The sequence below is a fragment of the Thalassophryne amazonica genome, unplaced genomic scaffold (genome assembly GCF_902500255.1).
Source record: "Thalassophryne amazonica unplaced genomic scaffold, fThaAma1.1, whole genome shotgun sequence".
Lineage (NCBI taxonomy): Eukaryota > Metazoa > Chordata > Actinopteri > Batrachoidiformes > Batrachoididae > Thalassophryne > Thalassophryne amazonica.
In genome coordinates, this window is record NW_022986416.1 from 3285 (window position 1) to 23191 (window position 19907).

Genomic DNA, 19907 nt, shown 5'->3' on the forward strand with positions numbered 1-19907 from the left:
TGTTGTTTGTTTTTTTTAGCGCAGTGTTGTTTGTTGTATCGTTGGTTTTAGTACAGAGTGTTGCTTATTGTATTGTTGTTTGTTTTTTTAGCGCAGTGTTGTTTGTTGTATTGTTGTTTTAGCACAGAGCATGGCTTGTTGTTTTTAAGCACAGAGTGTTGCTTGTTGTATTGTTGTTTGTTTTTTAGCACAGTGTTGCTTATTGTATTGTTTATTTTTTTTAGCACAGTGTTGCTTATTGTATTGTTTATTAGCACAGTGTTCTTTGTTGTATTGTTGTTTTTAGCACAGAGCATTGCTTGTTGTTGTTTTTAGCACAGTGTTGTTTGTTGTATTGTTGTTTTTAGCACAGTGTTGTTTGTTGTATTGTTGTTTTTAGCACAGAGCATTGCTTGTTGTTGTTTTTAGCACAGTGTTGTTTGTTGTATTGTTGTTTTTAGCACAGTGTTTGTTGTATTGTTGTTTTTAGCACAGAGCATTGCTTGTTGTTGTTTTTAGCACAGAGTGTTGCTTGTTGTATTGTTGTTTGTTTTTTTAGCACAGTGTTGTTTGTTGTATTGTTGTTTGTTTTTTTAGCAGTGTTGTTTGTTGTATTGTTGTTTGTTTTTTTAGCGCAGTGTTTGTTGTATTGTTATTTTTAGCACAGAGCATGGCTTGTTGTTTTTAGCACAGAGTGTTGCTTGTTGTATTGTTGTTTGTTTTTTAGCACAGTGTTGCTTGTTGTATTGTTGTTTGTTTTTTAGCACAGTGTTGTTTGTTGTATTGTTGTTTTTAGCACAGTGTTGTTTGTTGTATTGTTGTTTTTAGCACAGAGTGTTGCTTATTGTATTGTTTATTTTTTTAGCACAGTGTTGTTTGTTGTATTGTTGTTTTTAGCACAGAGTGTTGCTTATTGTATTGTTTTTAGCACAGAGCATTGCTTGTTGTTGTTTTTAGCACAGTGTTGTTTGTTGTATTGTTTTTAGCACAGTGTTTGTTGTATTGTTGTTTTTAGCACAGAGCATTGCTTGTTGTTGTTTTTAGCACAGTGTTGTTTGTTGTATTGTTGTTTTTAGCACAGTGTTGTTTGTTGTATTGTTGTTTTTAGCACAGTGTTGCTTATTGTATTGTTTTTTTTTTTTAGCACAGTGTTGTTTGTTGTATTGTTGTTTTTAGCACAGAGTGTTGCTTATTGTATTGTTGTTTTTAGCACAGAGCATTGCTTGTTGTTGTTTTTAGCACAGTGTTGTTTGTTGTATTGTTGTTTTTAGCACAGTGTTTGTTGTATTGTTGTTTTTAGCACAGAGCATTGCTTGTTGTTGTTTTTAGCACAGTGTTGTTTGTTGTATTGTTGTTTTTAGCACTGTGTTTGTTGTATTGTTGTTTTTAGCACAGAGTGTTGCTTATTGTATTGTTTATTTTTTTTAGCACAGTGTTGTTTGTTATATTGTTGTTTTTAGCACAGAGTGTTGCTTATTGTATTGTTGTTTTTAGCACAGAGCATTGCTTGTTGTTGTTTTTAGCACAGTGTTGTTTGTTGTATTGTTGTTTTTAGCACAGTGTTTGTTGTATTGTTGTTTTTAACACAGAGCATTGCTTGTTGTTGTTTTTAGCACAGAGTGTTGTTGTTCTTCTGCTAAGACCAGTGTCCCAGACTGTCCTTTGCAGACTGCCAGGTATCATTTCACCTGGACCCTCTGGAAATGTTTAGATGTGTAGCTTAAAGAAATCATAAAGTAATATAAAGAAATCATATTTAAAGATGCAGACTCATGGACACTGTCCTCCCCTCAGTCCTGGAGGTGCACCAGTTCTCCCGGGACGCCGGTGTGGCTGAGGCCTGGCTGCTGGGTCAGGAACCCTACTTGTCCAGCAGGGAGGTTGGCCAGAGTGTTGATGAGGTGGAGAAGCTCATCAAGCGCCATGAGGCTTTTGAGAAGTCTGCTGCCACCTGGGAGGAGCGTTTTTCTGCGCTGGAGAGACTGACAACGGTGAGTGGACCATCTGTGGCTTAGATTGATGGCAGTGAGTGGACAGTCTGTTATATAGATTGACAATGGTGAGTGGACCATAGGTGATATAGACTGACAACGGTGAGTGGACCATCTGTGATGTAGCCTGATGGCTGTGAAAAGACAGTCCGTGACATAGATTGATGACAGTCAGTGGACAGTCTGTGACGTAGACTGATGATGGTGAGTGGACAGTCTGTGACATAGACTGATGATTGTGAGAAGACAGGCCGTGACATAGATTGATTACAGTGAGTGGATTGTCTGTGATATAGACTGATGGCGGTGAGTGGACAGTCTTTGATATAGATTGACGACTGTGAGTGGACAGTATGTGGCTTACATCGATGGCAGTGAGAGTACAGTCTGTTATATAGATTGACAATGCTGAGTGGACCATCTGTGCTGTAGACTGATGACTGTGAGAAGCCAGTGCGTGACATAGATTGATGACAGTGAGTGGATAGTCTGTGACATAGACTGACAGCGGTGAGTGGACAGTCTGTTATATAGATTGATGACAGTAAGTGGACACTCTGTGGCTTAAATTGACATCGGTGAGTGGAGAGTCTGTTATATAGACTGACGACAGTATAGATTGATATATATTATTATATAGATTATTATTGATATAGATATAGACTCGTATAGATTGATGGCAGTGAGCGGAGAGTGTGTGATATAGATTAACGACAGTGAATGGACAGTCTGTGATATAGATTGACGGTGTTGAGTGGACAGTCTGTTATATGGATTGATGACGGTGAGTGGACAGTCTGTGATATAGATTGACAACAGTTAGTGGACAGTCTGTTATATAGATTGACGGCAGTGAGTGGAGAGTGTGTGATATAGATTGACGTGTTGAGTGGACAGTCTGTTTATATAGACTGATGACAGTGAGGGGACAGTCTGTTTATATAGACTGACAACAGTGAGGGGACAGTCTGTTATATAGATTGACAACAGTGAGGGGACAGTCTGTTATATAGATTGACATCGGTGAGCAAACAGTCTGTTTCCCTGTGTCTGTCTCTGTTTCCCTTGTCTGACTGTCTATCTGTCTGTTTCCCTGTGTATGTATGTCTGTCTCTCTGTCTGTCTGCCTGCCTGACTGTCGGTCTGTCTCTCTGTCTGTCTGTTACCCTGTGTCGGACTGTCTGTCTGTCTGTTTCCCTGTGTCTGTCTGTCTGCCCCTGTCTCTCTGTCTGTCTGTCTGTCTGCCTCTGTCTGCCTGCCTGTCTGCCCTTGTCTCTCTGTCTGTCTGTTTCCCTGTGTCAGACTGTCTGTTTGTCTGTGTCAGTCTGCCTCGTCTGCCTGTCTGTCTCTCTTTTTCTCTGACTGCCTATCTGTCTGCCTGCCTGACTGTCTGTCTGTGTCTGTCTGTCTGTTTCCCTGTGTCCGTCTGTCTGTCTGTCTCAGTGTCTGACTGTCAGTCTGTCTCTGTGTCTGTCTATCCGCCTGTCGCTCTGTCTCTGTGTCTGTCTATCCGCCTGTCGATCTGTCTCTGTCTGTCTGTCAGTCTGTCTCTGTGCCTTTCTGTCTGGCTGTGTGTCTGCTTGACTGTCAGTCTGTCTCTGTGTCTGTCTGTGTGCTGCCTGACTGTATGTGTCTGTCGGTCTGTGTCTGTCTGTCTGCTGCCTGTCTGAATTTCGGTCTGTCTCTATGTCTGTTGCCTGTCTGACTGTCGGTCTGTCTCTGTCTGTCTGACTTTTGGCCTGTCTGACTGTCGGTCTGTCTCTGTGTCTGTCTGTCTGTCTGACTTTTGGCCTGTTTGACTGTCGGTCTGTCTCTGTGTCTGTCTGTCTGCCTGACTGTTGATCTGTCTGTCTGTCTCTGTGTCTGTCTGTCTGCCTGTCGGTCTGTCTCTGTGTTTGTCTATGTGTCTGTCAGCCTGCCTGCCGGTCTGTCTGTCAGTCTGTCTCTGTGTCTGTTTGTTGGTCTGTCTGACTGTCAGCCTGTCTCTGTGTCTGTCTGTCGGTCTGTCTGACTGTTGGTCTGTCTCTGTGTCTGTCTGCCTGACTGTTGGTCTGTGTGTCTGTCTGCCTGCCTGACTGTCGGTCTGTCTCTGTGTCTGTCTGCCTGGCTGTTGGTCTGTGTCTGTGTGTCTGTCTGCCTGCCTGCCTGACTGTCGGTCTGTCTCTATGTCTGTCTGTTACCCTGTGTCGGACTGTCTGTCTGTCTGTTTCCTTGTGTCTGTCTGTCTGCCCCTGTCTCTCTGTCTGTCTGTTTGTCTCTCTGTTTGTCTGTCTCTCTGTCTGTCTGGCTGTCTGTCACCCTGTGTCGGACTGTCTGTTTTCCTGTGTCAGACTGTCTGTTTGTCTGTGTCTATCTGCCCCGTCTGTCTGTTTGTCTCTCTTTTTCTCTGACTGCCTCTGTCTGTCTGCCTGCCTGACTGTCAGTCTGTCTCTGTGTCTGTCTGTCTGTTTTCCTGTGTCCGTCTGTCTGTCTGTCTGTCTCAGTGTCTGACTGTCGGTCTGTCTCTGTGTCTGTCTATCCACCTGTCGATCTGTCCCTGTCTGTCTGCCTGCCTGTCAGTCTGTCTCTTTGCCTGTCTGTCTGACTGTGTGTCTGCCTGACTGTCGGTCTGTCTCTGTGTCTGTCTGTCTGCTGCCTGTCTGAATTTCGGTCTGTCTCTATGTCTGTTGCCTGTCTGACTGTCGGTCTGTCTCTGTGCCTAGTTCTGTCTGACTGTGTGTCTGCCTGACTGTCCGTCTGTCTCTGTGTCTGTCTGTCTGCTGCCTGTCTGAATTTCGGTCTGTCTCTATGTCTGTTGCCTGTCTGACTGTCGGTTTGTCTCTGTCTGTCTGACTTTTGGCCTGTCTGACTGTCGGTCTGTCTCTGTGTCTGTCTGTCTGCCTGACTGTTGATCTGTCTGTCTGTCTCTGTGTCTGTCTGTCGGTCTGTCTGCCTGTTGGTCTGTCTGCCTGTCAGTCTGTCTCTGTGTTTGTCTATGTGTCTGTCTGTCAGTCTGCCTGCCTGTCTGACTGTCTCTGTGTCTGTCTGCCTGGCTGTTGGTCTGTGTCTGTGTGTCTGTCTGCCTGCCTGCCTGACTGTCGGTCTGTCTCTGTCTGTCTGTTACCCTGTGTCGGACTCTCTGTCTGTCTGTTTCCCTGTGTCTGTCTGTCTGCCCCTGTCTCTCTGTCTGTCTGTTTGTCTGTCTGCCTCTGTCTGCCTGCCTGTCTGCCCTTGTCTCTCTGTCTGTCTGGCTGTCTGTCACCCTGTGTCGGACTGTCTGTTTTCCTGTGTCAGACTGGCTGTTTGTCTGTGTCTATCTGCCCCGTCTGTCTGTTTGTCTCTCTTTTTCTCTGACTGCCTCTGTCTGTCTGCCTGCCTGACTGTCAGTCTGTCTCTGTGTCTGTCTGTCTGTGTCTGTCTGTCTGTTTCCCTGTGTCTGACTGTCTGTCTGTTTTCCTGTGTCCGTCTGTCTGTCTGTCTGTCTCAGTGTCTGACTGTCGGTCTGTCTCTGTGTCTGTCTATCCGCCTGTCGATCTGTCTCTGTCTGTCTGACTGTTGGCATGTCTGTCAGTCTGTCTCTGTGTCTGTCTGTCTGCCTGACTGTTGATCTGTCTGTGGGTCTGTCTGACTGTTCATCTGTCTGTCTTAGTGACTGTGGGTCTGTCTCTGTGTCTGTCTGGTGGTCTGTCTGACTGTCGGTCTGTCTGTGTCTGTCTGGTGGTCTGTCTCTGTGTCTGTCTGTCTGCCTGACTGTTGATCTGTCTGTGGGTCTGTCTGACTGTTCATCTGTCTGTCTTAGTGACTGTGGGTCTGTCTCTGTGTCTGTCTGGTGGTCTGTCTGACTGTCGGGCTGTCTGTGTCTGTCTGGTGGTCTGTCTCTGTGTTTCTGTATATCTGTCTGTCTCTGTGTCTGTCTGTCTGCCTGACTGTTGATCTGTCTGTGGGTCTGTCTGACTGTCAGTCTGTCTCTCTTCTTTTCAGATGGAGCTCCTGGAGGTGAGGAGACAGCAGGAGGAAGAGGAGAGAAGGAGGAAGCCGCCGTCTCCAGAACCCGTCACTCAGCAGGACGACTTACAGCTGCAGAGGTCAAATGGAACCACTTTTCAAACACGTGATGATTTTGTGATGACATGGACTCGTACATGAAGTTTGTTCTACAGAGTTATCGCTTAGTGTTTTCCAGTGTTCCTCAGGGATGTGTTCTGTGTCCTACACTGTTCAGTTCTTGCATGGACTGGGTGCTGGACTGGGTTTTTGGTGGAATTGTGGAAACAAATGACTTAGGTGGTTTTGTTGGTGAGGAAGGTTCATTGACCTTGACTTTATGGATGATGCTGTGATCTTTGAGCAATCAGTGAGTTCTCTGATTGTAGCACTTGAGAAGCCGAGTGAGGACTAGAACGTCTGGGTTTGTGATGGTCCTGGATCCAGACTGAGATCCAGGTTTTCAGGAACGTCATGGACTTGTCCATCAGAAGTAGATCTATTTGTGGTGAAAGTGTTGGAGTTGTAGAGATGTTCACTGATCTCAGCAGTGAGGTTCATGTCTCTTTGCAAGAGAATGAAGGTCCAAGTCTTTAGGGTCGTGGTGTTTCCTGTCTCATTGTCAGACTTGGACTCTAACCAGTGACCTGAGGTGAAGACTGGATGTCTTTGGTCCCAGGTCTCTGTGGAGGTTCTTTTGGTCCTGCTGGAATGACTTTTGTGTCCAGTGACGGTTACTTTGTGAGACTCTGAAGAGGAGGATCACTGACACTGAGGGAGAACATCAGACACTACGTTTAGTCCTTGTGGTGTGTAGATTAGGCAACAAAGAGAACGTGGTCCCTGACCCGACCTGACCTGACCTTGTCGTTACATTAAAAAAATAAAAATAAAAATCAATCTTACAATTCAGTATCTCACTGCAAGATTTTATTTGGATCATTCAGGGCATTTTCATAATATTTAGCATTTTGGTCATTTCTCAAAAAATTTGCTTTTATTGAAAACAATGAAAATTTTTAAAAATACTAAATATTCATGACAAATACAACGTTTTTATTTTATTTTTTTACAGAAGATTACAGAAGTTTTTAAATGTAATTTGTTTTCTTAAATAATTTCTGAACATTTTCCCATTATTGTCCTGCAGTGCTCTCCTGTGGTAACTGGTGGGACTGCAGACTAAACTTTTTTTTTCCTTTTTTAGGGAGGGTGGAGTCGTCACTCAGAACGGCTTGCCGCCAGACCAGGGTTCTCCTCAGGTTGGTCCTCAGGAATTATCCACACCCAAATGCTCATTTTTGTTTCTGCGGTAAATCATGAGATTTTTAAAAATCTCTCCCACATCATGCAGGACACCGTGGAGGGTGGAGACCTTGTTAATGGGGTGCTGGAGCGAAGCTCCAAGGAGCCAAGCCCCACCTCCTCCCCAACCTCTGGCAGAAAGAACAAAGTCAGCCAGTCCACCACACTGCCCACCAAGACCCAGAACCCGTCCTCACAGCTGGAGGGCCTCCTACACCGCAAGCATGACTGGGAGGGACATAACAAGAAGGCATCCAACAGGTAGGACACAGCTGTTCTGACTATCCAGAAACCTGAAGGAACCACTTGGTTTCCTGACAATTCCTGCTGCTCTCAAATTGGCAGATCATGGCACAATGTGTACTGTGTCATCAACAACCAGGAAATGGATTTCTATAAGGACAGCAAGGCAGCAAACCAGGGCGTCCCTTACCACAACGAACTGCCAATCACCCTGAAGGACGCCGTGTGCGATGTTGCATCAGAGTACAAGAAGAAGAAACATGTCTTCAAACTCAGGTGACCGAATGACTATATTTGGCTGTAAGACATTTTATTTATAACAAACCCGTGACTGTTCTCAACGCAAATCCGCGACTGTTCTCAACGCAAACCCGCGACTGTTCTTAACGCAAACCCGCGACTGTTCTCTATACAAACATGTGGCTGTTCTCTGCACAAACATGTGGCTGTTCTCTACACAGACGTGTGACTGTTCTCTGCACAAACCTGTGGCTGTTCTCTACACAGACATGTGACTGTTCTCTGCACAAACCTGTGGCTGTTCTCTACACAAACCTGTGGCTGGTCTCTGCACAAACCTGTGGCTGTTCTCTGCACAAACCTGTGGCTGTTCTCTACACAGACATGTGACTGTTCTCTGCACAAACCTGTGGCTGGTCTCTACACAGACGTGTGACTGTTCTCTGCACAAACCTGTGGCTGGTCTCTACACAGACGTGTGACTGTTCTCTGCACAAACCTGTGGCTGTTCTCTACACAGACGTGTGGCTGTTCTCTGCACAAACATGTGGCTGTTCTCTACACAGACGTGTGACTGTTCTCTGCACAAACCTGTGGCTGTTCTCTGCACAAACCTGTGGCTGGTCTCTACACAGACGTGTGACTGTTCTCTGCACAAACCTGTGGCTGGTCTCTACACAGACGTGTGACTGTTCTCTGCACAAACCTGTGGCTGTTCTCTGCACAAACCTGTGGCTGTTCTCTACACAGACATGTGACTGTTCTCTGCACAAACCTGTGGCTGTTCTCTACACAAACCTGTGGCTGGTCTCTGCACAAACCTGTGGCTGTTCTCTGCACAAACCTGTGGCTGTTCTCTGCACAAACCTGTGGCTGTTCTCTGCACAAACCTGTGGCTGTTCTCTGCACAAACCTGTGGCTGTTCTCTACACAAACCTGTGGCTGGTCTCTGCACAAAACGTGTGACTGGTCTCTGCACAAAACGTGACTGGTCTCTGCACAAAACGTGTGACTGGCCTCTACACAAACCTGTGACTGGTCTCTGCACAAACCTGTGACTGGTCTCTGCACAAACGTGTGACTGGTCTCTACACAAACGTGTGACTGGTCTCTACAGAAAACTTGTAGCTGTTCTCTACACAAACGTGTAACTGGTCTCTGCACAAACGTGTGACTGGTCTCTGCACAAACGTGTGACTGGTCTCTGCACAAACGTGTGACTGGTCTCTACAGAAAACTTGTAGCTGTTCTCTACACAAACGTGTAACTGGTCTCTGCACAAACGTGTGACTGGTCTCTGCACAAACGTGTGACTGGTCTCTGCACAAAACGTGTGACTGGTCTCTACACAAACCTGTGACTGGTCTCTACACAGACGTGTGACTGTTCTCTGCACAAACCTGTGGCTGGTCTCTACACAGACATGTGACTGTTCTCTGCACAAACCTGTGGCTGTTCTCTACACAAACCTGTGGCTGGTCTCTGCACAAACCTGTGGCTGTTCTCTGCACAAACCTGTGGCTGTTCTCTACACAGACATGTGACTGTTCTCTGCACAAACCTGTGGCTGGTCTCTACACAGACGTGTGACTGTTCTCTGCACAAACCTGTGGCTGGTCTCTACACAGACGTGTGACTGTTCTCTGCACAAACCTGTGGCTGTTCTCTGCACAAACCTGTGGCTGTTCTCTACACAGACATGTGACTGTTCTCTGCACAAACCTGTGGCTGTTCTCTACACAAACCTGTGGCTGGTCTCTGCACAAACCTGTGGCTGTTCTCTGCACAAACCTGTGGCTGTTCTCTGCACAAACCTGTGGCTGTTCTCTGCACAAACCTGTGGCTGTTCTCTACACAAACCTGTGGCTGTTCTCTGCACAAACCTGTGGCTGTTCTCTACACAAACCTGTGGCTGGTCTCTGCACAAAACGTGTGACTGGTCTCTGCACAAAACGTGACTGGTCTCTGCACAAAACGTGTGACTGGCCTCTACACAAACCTGTGACTGGTCTCTGCACAAACCTGTGACTGGTCTCTGCACAAACGTGTGACTGGTCTCTACACAAACGTGTGACTGGTCTCTACAGAAAACTTGTAGCTGTTCTCTACACAAACGTGTAACTGGTCTCTGCACAAACGTGTGACTGGTCTCTGCACAAACGTGTGACTGGTCTCTGCACAAACGTGTGACTGGTCTCTACAGAAAACTTGTAGCTGTTCTCTACACAAACGTGTAACTGGTCTCTGCACAAACGTGTGACTGGTCTCTGCACAAAACGTGTGACTGGTCTCTACACAAACCTGTGACTGGTCTCTACACAGACGTGTGACTGTTCTCTGCACAAACCTGTGGCTGTTCTCTGCACAAACCTGTGGCTGTTCTCTACACAGACATGTGACTGTTCTCTGCACAAACGTGTGACTGTTCTCTACAGAAAACATGTGACTGTTCTCTGCACAAAACTTGTAGCTGTTCTCTGCACAAAACTGTGGCTGGTCTCTGCACAAAACGTGTGACTGTTCTCTGCACAAACATGTGGCTGTTCTCTACACAGACGTGTGACTGTTCTCTGAACAAACCTGTGGCTGTTCTCTACACAGACATGTGACTGTTCTCTGCACAAACCTGTGGCTGTTCTCTACACAAACCTGTGGCTGGTCTCTGCACAAACCTGTGGCTGTTCTCTGCACAAACCTGTGGCTGTTCTCTACACAGACATGTGACTGTTCTCTGCACAAACCTGTGGCTGGTCTCTACACAGACGTGTGACTGTTCTCTGCACAAACCTGTGGCTGGTCTCTGCACAAACGTGTGACTGGTCTCTGCACAAAACATGTGATTGGTCTCTGCACAAACCCATAAATGTTCACTCACCTTTGCTAACTGCTGATCTTTCTGCTTGTGTTGCAGAGTCACTAATGGAAACGAGTACCTCTTCCAAGCCAAAGATGAAGTAAGTACAAAGTTTCTCTCATGCTGAAATTCTAGTGAAATCAAGTCTGACACCATGGAACCTTGGGTCTTGGATGGCAACCACCCAAGCAGACAACTGCTGCATTCACACATCTCCATGGTAACTGTCATTGTGCCGGTTGTTGAATTTCTCTGCCGTCTTTGTGTTTGCAGTGACGTTTGCTGCACTTCATTAAAGGATTTGTTCTTTCTTGATCAAGTTCTAGGTTTTGAATTACTTTTGTGATAACTTGCTGTGATCACTGGGTTGCCTCGGTTACCAGTACATGAATAAATACTTTGTGTTGACCTTGTGAACTGTGACCTGCTGCTTTGCACTAATTTCAAATGGTCATTCAAGCTGCTGTTGCTAACGTTTGAGATTAATCAAAGTAAACCCTGTCAAAGTTCAGGCAGCTATCGTATTAGCTCACTAACTCATGCAGCTAGTCCAGTTTGATCAAATCCTGCTCTGTTGAAGTATAAAGTTTTCCAAATAGTCAAACTGTGTATTCTTACCTGATAGTAGCTAAGCTAGCTGACTGTCGTAGTGCCGTTGCTCAGGCTGTTGATCCTGCTGGAGCTAATCGTGAGCTGTGGGCTCTCTGTCGCCGCCTGCAGGAGGACATGAGCACCTGGATCCAGGCCATCCTGAACGTGAGCATGGCAGACCATTCCGAGGTCCGTGGCAGTAACCTGGGCACCCCAACGTCTGGCCGCGCCCAGACACTGCCAGCGACCGTGACGTTAACCGCCGAGTCGAGTCCCGGCAAGAAGGAGAAGGACAAGGAGAAGCGCTTCAGCCTCTTCAGCAAGAAGAAGCTGTAGACCAATGACTTTTAGTCCACGAACAGACCCAGTGTCAGATTTCACTTCTTGATTGTTTTTAATTTGTCGTCACACGTCTTCAAGCTGGATTCTGAACCGCTAATGAGATGTCGCAGTCTTTTGTTTGCTGCACATTAAATCCATGTAATTCCTGATAAATCGCTGAATGCATCAATCCATCGCTCGCTGCGCTCCGAGAACATGTTTGCAAACTTTTCTGAGTGCTAATGGCGCTTTTTTTTTTTTTTTTTTTTTTTGCCATTAGCCGCTAATGTGCAAAAAGAATGAAACTCTGAAAAGTATTGGACAAAACTGTAAAAAATAAATAAATAAATTCTGTTCAGTCAAGTTTATTTTTATTTTTGTGTCTTTCAGTTTTTATGGTTTTTATATTTTTAAGTCATGGCTCCATTTTTTTTTTTGCTTCTTGTATTAAATTCTTGTCTTTGTTGTTTGATGGAAGCTGAACCTCAGTTTTTTGAGGGTTTCCATGGAGACGCTCTGGACCCAGGTTTGAGTTTGCATGTTCAATCGGAGCCAAGCTCTCGTATGAAGGGACACGACCAGAAGCTTCCTGGCTTTGGCTCTTTGACGCTTGCCGCGCTCTGCCACACTGTTTATCAACATGTACGACATCACATTTACAGAAAAACGTCAGAATATTTAGCGCAAAAATGCACCAAAAGTTAACTCATGTATCAAACTGCACCTGTAGACTGGAACGCCCCCCCCCCCCCCCCTTTCTAATATGTGCAATGTCATTAAAAGCTTTTAAACTTTATGTTTGTGGTTTGTCCTTCTTGATGTTTAAAAGATGTTTTTCTTCCCTGCAGTTGTGTTTGTTTGCACACTGGTAGAAGGTTCCAGAGGTCCTCTCCTCTTCAGGGTTCCTGACCGCCTGAGGTTTGTTGGTCAGGGTGCAGAGAGTCAGGGGGAGATGTTTGGAATGATTGTGTCCAGCACATCCAGGTGCAGATCACTGACCCACCAGAACCTGCAGAACCAGGCCCTCATGGTTCTCAGCCTTGGCCACTAACCAGTGACCTAACGACTGGATGTCTTTGGTCCCAGGTCTCTGTGGAGGATCCTTGGGTCCTGCTGGAATGACTTTGTGTCCAATGAATGGTTACTTAATGACAATCATTTGAGGAGGATCACTGACACTGTGAGGGAACATCAGACACATTTAGTCTATGTGGTGTGGACATGATCCAGCATGCAGGTGTCTCAGCGGCTGGAGAGGAATAAGTTGCTTGTTGGATGGAAGGCTGAACCACAGGTCTTCCTGGGTGGTCCTGGGTCTAGTCATGTAGCATAGAAGCAGAGCTTCTGTCCATGGTTCTGTTGGTTCCATCTGAGTGTTTCACTCCAACATCAAAATATGGAACCCATCTGCTGGAACCTGCTAACCAGTGACCTCCATTTTGTCCCGAGACCAAAGAGATGAGGAACGTGGACAGGACGCTGATGGAGCAGATGACAGCACAGATGTCTCCTGGTACCAGCGTTCGGCACATTGACTCAATGAGAAACAAGAAAAAGATCCAACCAGTTTCTACATGAACATGGTCAACATCTGACCTCAGGAAGGACTAAACCTTCCCAGCATGCACAGCAGGCCTGTACTCTAAAATTCTGATGTTTCCTTTTAAAGTGAACTAAAAAGACAAAAATCAACTTTATTTATCCTGAATGAAATTACTTTGCCAGAGTACAGAGACAGTAAACAGCAGTTAGTTAAATACACAATTGCAGAATGTGTTGGTATTAAATAGAAATCTTTTTTGTTTTATACAATAACTACAAATTTATGCAAAATGACTGGAAGATATATTGCATAAGATGTTTGACAATATTGCATGTAACTCTGGATAATTCATCCTGCAGAAGGGGGAGGAGTTATACAGTCTGATTGCCACATGTAGGAAAGACTTCCTGTGGTGTTGTGTGGTGCACCTCGGTGGTCTCAGTCTGTGGCTGAAGGTGCTTTGAAGGACATCAGTGTGGCATGTGGGGGGTGGGAGGTGTTGTCCAGGATGCTGAGCAGTTTCCTCAGCATCCTCCTCTCTGACACCTCCACCACAGACTCCAGTTCCACCCCCAGGACAGAGCCGGCTCTCCTGATGAGCTTGTTGAGTCTGTTCATGTTTGCTGGCTTCAGCCTGCTGCCCCAGCACACTACAGCATAGAAGATAACACTGGAGACGACAGAGTGATAAAACTTCTGCAACAACATTGTACAGACATTGAAAGATCTGACCCTCCTGAGCAAGTACAGTCGGCTCTGCCCTTTCTGATACACAGCATCTGTATTTACAGTCCAGTTTGTTGTCTGTGTGGACACCCAGGTACTTGTAGTTATCCACAATGTCCACCTCAGTTCCATTAATGATAACTGAGTTTGGACAGGTCTTCCATCTTCTGAAGTCCACCACCAGCTCCTTCATCTTAGACATGTTGAGCTGCAGGTGGTTGAGTCCACACCACTCCACAAACCTGTCCACCACACTCCTGTACTTGGCCTCCTTGTCACTGCCCACAATGGCAGACTGGACCTTCAAGACTGGACCAGAACCTGAAGTCTGAGGTGTAGAGTGTGAGACAGGATGGTGTTGGATGTAATGTCCTGAAGCCTCACTCACCGTGGGCGGCCTGTGAGGTTGTTGGTAATCCAGGCCACGGGTGGAGCCTCCACCTTCTTGTCCCGTAGCTTATTGCTGTGCAGGTCAGGCTGGATGGTGTTGAAGGCACTGGAGAAGTTGAAGAACATGACTCTCACAGTGCTACCTGCCTCCTCCAGCTGAGAGTGAGTTCTGTGCAGCATGAAGATGATGGCGTCCTGCACTCCCCTGTTGGGCTGGTACACGAACTGCAGGAGGTCCAGTGATGATTCAGTGACTGTGTGGAGGTTCCTCAGGATGAGCCTCTGCAGTGACTTCATATGGTGTGATGTCGGGGCCACAGGTCTGTAGTCACTCAGTGTGTTGGGGTTCTTCTTCTTCTCGGGCACAGGGACATATATTCATATTTGAATATTCATTTCATTTTTACGTCACTGTCACTTTAAGAACAGGGCGTAGAGATTCACTGTGGGTGGAACTCTACAACATAAAGGATGACGTCAGAGATAGACGGAAGGTACATTAGCAATAAAACTTCAAAATAAAATCCTCGTGCTTTTTAAAATGAAATTAAAAAACAGAAAATAACTGATTTACAAAGAGATAATATATATTTTTCACCATTTTTGATCATTTGCTGTGATCACTGCGACACATATGAGCCTAATGTGAAACTATCACAACCATGAATTTATGATTATTTGCAGTTAATATTTTTAATGTTTGCTGTCATTACGTCATTTTTTTTATTTGTAACACAATAACTTTTTTAAGTGAATCTGGTGTATTTTATTTATTTATTTACAAATAAGGTGGATGTTAATCAATATGTGTCTTGTTTGTTTTTATTTATTTGTTTTTGGACCGGACCGGATAACCATAGCAACCAGACAAAACAATAACAATGGACTGATAGTCCATGAGCCAGTCATGAATTTCAACCTAATCGGTACCACTGAAGGTGACTAAATGACCCTTAGAATCCAGCCTCAGTGTATCATGGCCTAGACAAAAATGTATGATAGCCATCCCAGGGTGGTAGCTGTAGCCAGCTAGGGGTCAATGAAGAATTACACAGAGGTCAAACTTTAAAAATGCTCCAGTCATGTTGAAAACTATATCACCTTATTTGTCTGATCATAACAATTCCAAAAAGGTATAGTTTGGACTTTCTGTGATGGAATGTTCTGGAGTTTTGGGGTAAAAACAGCAAAAATGGTGACAAAGGTCAATTTCAGTTTGTACAGGGGTCAAAAGTTAAAGTTGCTCCAATTTCTGCAAAAAAATGATGCAAATTATTGGTTGAAATAAAAGGATGAATAAATGGAATAGTTTTGATTGCGCTGAATGTGTTGTCTCCAAAGTAAAGGTCAAACAAGGTCAACATCCATTGAATTCTATGGCAGGTGGCATATGTTACCCTGTAACATGATAACTGAGCACGACACAAGGTGCAAAATATTCCTTTTTAGAACCCCATTAACTCAAACAATCATTTGCATAATTTTTTTACTGAAATTGGAGCAACTTTAATATTTGACTCCTGTACAAACTGAAATTGACCTTTGTCACCATTTTCGCTGTTCAGGAAATAAAGATTACTGTCAGGAATTTTCACAGTTCATGAATTATCTTCAGAGGTCAGAGGTCACATGCTGCCCATCTTATGACGCAGCTCCAATTAAGCAGGACTTGGCTTCAGAATCGACTTGGAAAGTTCTTAAAAGTTCTGCGTATGAGTTCATACAGTTCTTAGAAACAGTTTTTGGAAATAGTTCTTGAATATAGTTCTTAGAAACAGTTCTTCGTCATATACAGTCACAAACAGGAGCAGGGTGAGTGCGGGATCTCACAAACTCAGAGTCATGCAGGAACTTAGCTGAACGTGGCAGAGCTGTGCACTCTGAAGCTGAACGCCGATGAGTTCCAAAGTAATGTAGTGCTTGGTAGTGGCATGGGAGCTAGGAGCAGTGCAGCATGGAAGCTGCGCAGGAAGGCATCTGGAAACACCAAAAGTTCAACAAGCTCTAATATGAAAATTAGAGGTAGCCAGGTTACCTTGAGATGAGCTATGGAAAGCTCAGACGTCAGAGCGCTTGGAAGTGGCAGGGATGACAACGTAACGATCATGGAGAATCAGTGTAGAATGTGGCAGTCATGGCTCATAGAAGAATCCGGCAGTGACTGAGCTCAAAGCCGGGGTTTAATGTTGTGAAAGTGTAGGAACACGGACCCACAACAGGGGGCGCAATGAACGGACAATGGAGGAAGATAAATAACAAGGTTTACTATTGTGAAACAAGCACAATAAGTACAACAATCACAATTTGGGGTCGAATTTGCTGGTGTCGTGTGGGCAGGCTCGAAGGTAGGAGACGCCCGTCTCAGTCGAACCGGAACCACCCCGATCTCCTCTGCCACCGAACCCTGGAAATACTGGAACCGCCAAGTCCCGAATTCCCAGGTGGCCACTGCCTCCGCTCGTCGGATCCGGTACTGCTGGCAGGAGAGAGCAACAACACACAGGTGTGATGCGACAGCACCCAGTAACGAAGAGGGGAGAAGCCGCCTCCACCTCTTGTCAATGCACAACAGGAAGGTGAGTACTTATCCAAGCAATATAGCTTTTAGCAGTCAACAATCCTGAAAAGGTTTAACAAATGATTAGCTGGTTAATCAGAATAAGAATGCAGAGATACTACCTCAGTCTTAGGCGATATCTCGGCACTGAGGTGGAGACGCCGCCCTCCTGATATACCTTGGTGCCGAGTAGAAACAGCTGTGTCCAATAATGGGTGACAGCTGTCACCCTGGCTGCTCATCTCAGGTGGCGACGCCCTCTGGTGCCTGGAGCCCGCACTCCAGGCAGGGCGCCCTCTGGTGGTGGTGGGCCAGCAGTACCTCCTCTTCAGCGGCCCACACAACAGGACCCCCCCCTCAACGGGCGCCTCCTGGCGCACGACCGGGCTTGTCCGGATGGCGACGGTAGAAGTCGGCCAGGAGGGCCGGGTCCAGGATGAAGCTCCTCTTCACCCAGGAGCGTTCTTCGGGGCCGTACCCCTCCCAGTCCACCAGGTACTGAAGACCCCGACCCATTCGACGGACATCGAGGAGCCGACGCACGGTCCAAGCCGGTTCCCCGTCGATGATCCGGGCAGGAGGTGGTGCCGGACCCGGGGTGCAGAGGGGTGAGGTGTGATGGGGCTTTATCCGGGAGACGTGGAATACTGGGTGAATCCGCAGCGAGGCCGGCAACTGAAGCCTCACCGCGGCGGGATTGATGATTTTGAGGACCTTGAAGGGGCCGATGTATCGGTCTTGGAGCTTGGGGGAGTCCACTCGAAGGGGAATGTCCTTGGTGGACAACCATACCTCCTGCCCAGGACGATACGTGGGAGCCGGGGCCCGCCGCCGGTCTGCATGTGTCTTCGCTCTCGTCCGGGCCTTCAACAAGGCAGAGCGGGCGGCACGCCACACCCGACGGCACCTCCGTAGGTGGGCCTGGACCGAGGGCACACCGACCTCTCCCTCGACCACCGGAAACAAGGGGGGCTGATACCCCAAGCACACCTCAAACGGGGAGAGGCCGGTGGCTGATGACACTTGGCTGTTGTGAGCGTACTCGATCCAGGCCAGGTGGGTACTCCAGGCCGTCGGGGTGCGCGGCTGTCACACAGCGTAGTGTCTGCTCCAAGTCCTGGTTCGCCCGCTCTGCTTGCCCGTTGGTCTGGGGATGATACCCAGACGAGAGGCTGACCGTGGCCCCCAGTTCCCGGCAGAAGCTCCTCCAGACGTGTGAGGTGAACTGGGGACCGCGATCGGAGACGATGTCTGATGGTATACCATGCAGACGGACGACGTGGTGGACCAGGAGGTCCGCTGTCTCCTGGGCCGTTGGAAGCTTCGGGAGGGCCACGAAGTGGGCCGCCTTGGAGAAACGGTCCACTATCGTGAGGACGACGGTGTTTCCCTGGGACGGCGGGAGACCCGTGACGAAGTCCAGGCCGATGTGGGACCAGGGGCGATGAGGCACGGGCAGTGGCTGTAGCTGCCCTGAGGTCTTCTGGTGGTTGGCCTTGCCCCTGGCGCAGGTGGTACAGGCCTGGACGTAATCCCGGACATCGGCCTCCAGGGATGCCCACCAGAAGCGTTGCCGGACGACTGTCACGGTCCTTCGCACCCCCGGGTGACAGGAGAGCTTAGAACCGTGACAGAAGTCTAGGACTGCGGCCCTGGCCTCTGGTGGGACGTATAGTTTGTTCTTTGGTCCGTTTCCGGGGTCCGGGACACGGGTCAGGGCCTCCCGGACGGTCTTCTCCACGTCCCAGGTGAGGGCGGCCACGATAGCGGACTCCGGGATGATGGGATCCGGGGGATCCGACGGTTCCGTTTTGACCTCATCTTCGTGCACCCGGGACAATGCATCCGATCTCTGGTTCTTGGTCCCGGGGCGGTAGGTAATCCGGAAGTCAAAACGGCCAAAGAACAGTGACCAGCGGGCTTGCCTGGGGTTCAGACGCTTAGCGGTCCTGATGTACTCCAGGTTCCGATGGTCAGTGAAAACCGTGAATGGCACGGCTGTTCCCTCCAACAGATGTCTCCACTCTTCGAGGGCCTCTTTCACAGCAAGGAGTTCCCGATTGCCGACGTCATAGTTCCGTTCAGCGGGGGTCAACCTGCGGGAAAAATAGGCACACGGGTGAAGGACCTTATCGGTCTTCCCGCTCTGGGAGAGCACCGCTCCTATCCCTGAGTCCGAGGCATCCACTTCAACCACTAACTGGCGGCTAGGATCGGGCTGCACCAGAACTGGTGCAGACGAGAAGCGCCGTTTCAACTCCTTGAACGCGGCCTCGCACCGGTCCGACCAGGTGAAGGGAACTTTTGGAGAGGTCAGGGCTGTCAGGGGGCTAACTACCTGACTGTAGCCCTTGATGAACCTCCTATAGAAATTAGCAAAGCCGAGGAACTGTTGCAGCTTCCTACGGCTTGTGGGTTGGGGCCAGTCTCTCACCGCCGCAACCTTGGCCGGGTCCGGGGCGACGGAGTTAGAGGAGATGATAAACCCCAGGAAGGACAAAGAAGTGCGGTGGAACTCACACTTCTCGCCCTTCACAAACAGACGGTTCTCCAACAACCGCTGCAGGACCTGATGGACATGCTGGACATGAGTCTCAGGATCCGGAGAAAAGATGAGTATATCGTCTAGATATACGAAGACGAACCGGTGCAGGAAGTCCCGCAAGACATCGTTTACCAACGCTTGGAAGGTCGCGGGAGCATTAGTGAGACCGAACGGCATGACCAGGTACTCAAAATGACCCAAGGGGGTGTTAAATGCCGTCTTCCATTCGTCTCCCTTCCGAATCCGAACCAAATGGTACGCGTTCCTAAGATCCAGCTTGGTGAAGATTCTGGCTCCATGCAAGGGGGTGAACACTGAATCCAACAAGGGCAACGGGTATCGGTTGCGAACCGTGATCTCGTTCAACCCCCTGTAATCAATGCATGGACGAAGTCCGCCATCTTTTTTACCCACAAAAAAGAAACCAGCGCCCATCGGTGAGGTGGAATTCCGGATCAACCCGGCGGCTAATGAGTCCCGGATGTAGGTCTCCATTGATTCGCGTTCCGGCCGTGAGAGGTTGTACAGCCTACTGGACGGGAACTCACTGCCTGGAACCAAATCAATGGCACAATCGTATGGGCGGTGGGGAGGAAGCGTGAGAGCCAGATCCTTGCTGAACACGTCCGCAAGGTCATGGTACTCCGCTGGCACCGCCT

At 47.7% G+C, this 19907-nt stretch overlaps 1 protein-coding gene across 1 annotated transcript; it reads left to right on the top strand.

Moving 5' to 3' along the window:
- The first annotated feature begins 1729 nt into the window (after positions 1–1729).
- On the top strand, positions 1730–12044 carry LOC117506183 (spectrin beta chain, non-erythrocytic 1-like). The gene is made up of 7 exons (XM_034165683.1): positions 1730–1970; positions 5931–6034; positions 7141–7195; positions 7288–7499; positions 7584–7757; positions 10633–10675; positions 11296–12044. The coding sequence occupies exons 1-7, from the start codon at positions 1752–1754 to the stop codon at positions 11500–11502; spliced, it is 1014 nt and encodes a 337-aa protein (XP_034021574.1). The 5' UTR covers positions 1730–1751; the 3' UTR covers positions 11503–12044.
- Positions 12045–19907: the final 7863 nt, after the last annotated feature.

Bases quoted from the DNA above. Each gene is read 5' to 3' on its own strand.
- LOC117506183 (XM_034165683.1), top strand. From the start codon at position 1,752: ATGGACACTGTCCTCCCCTCAGTCCTGGAGGTGCACCAGTTCTCCCGG. The intron at 1,971-5,930 runs GTGAGTGGACCA...TCTTCTTTTCAG, and splicing joins CGCTGGAGAGACTGACAACG to ATGGAGCTCCTGGAGGTGAG. The intron at 7,500-7,583 runs GTAGGACACAGC...TCAAATTGGCAG, and splicing joins AACAAGAAGGCATCCAACAG to ATCATGGCACAATGTGTACT.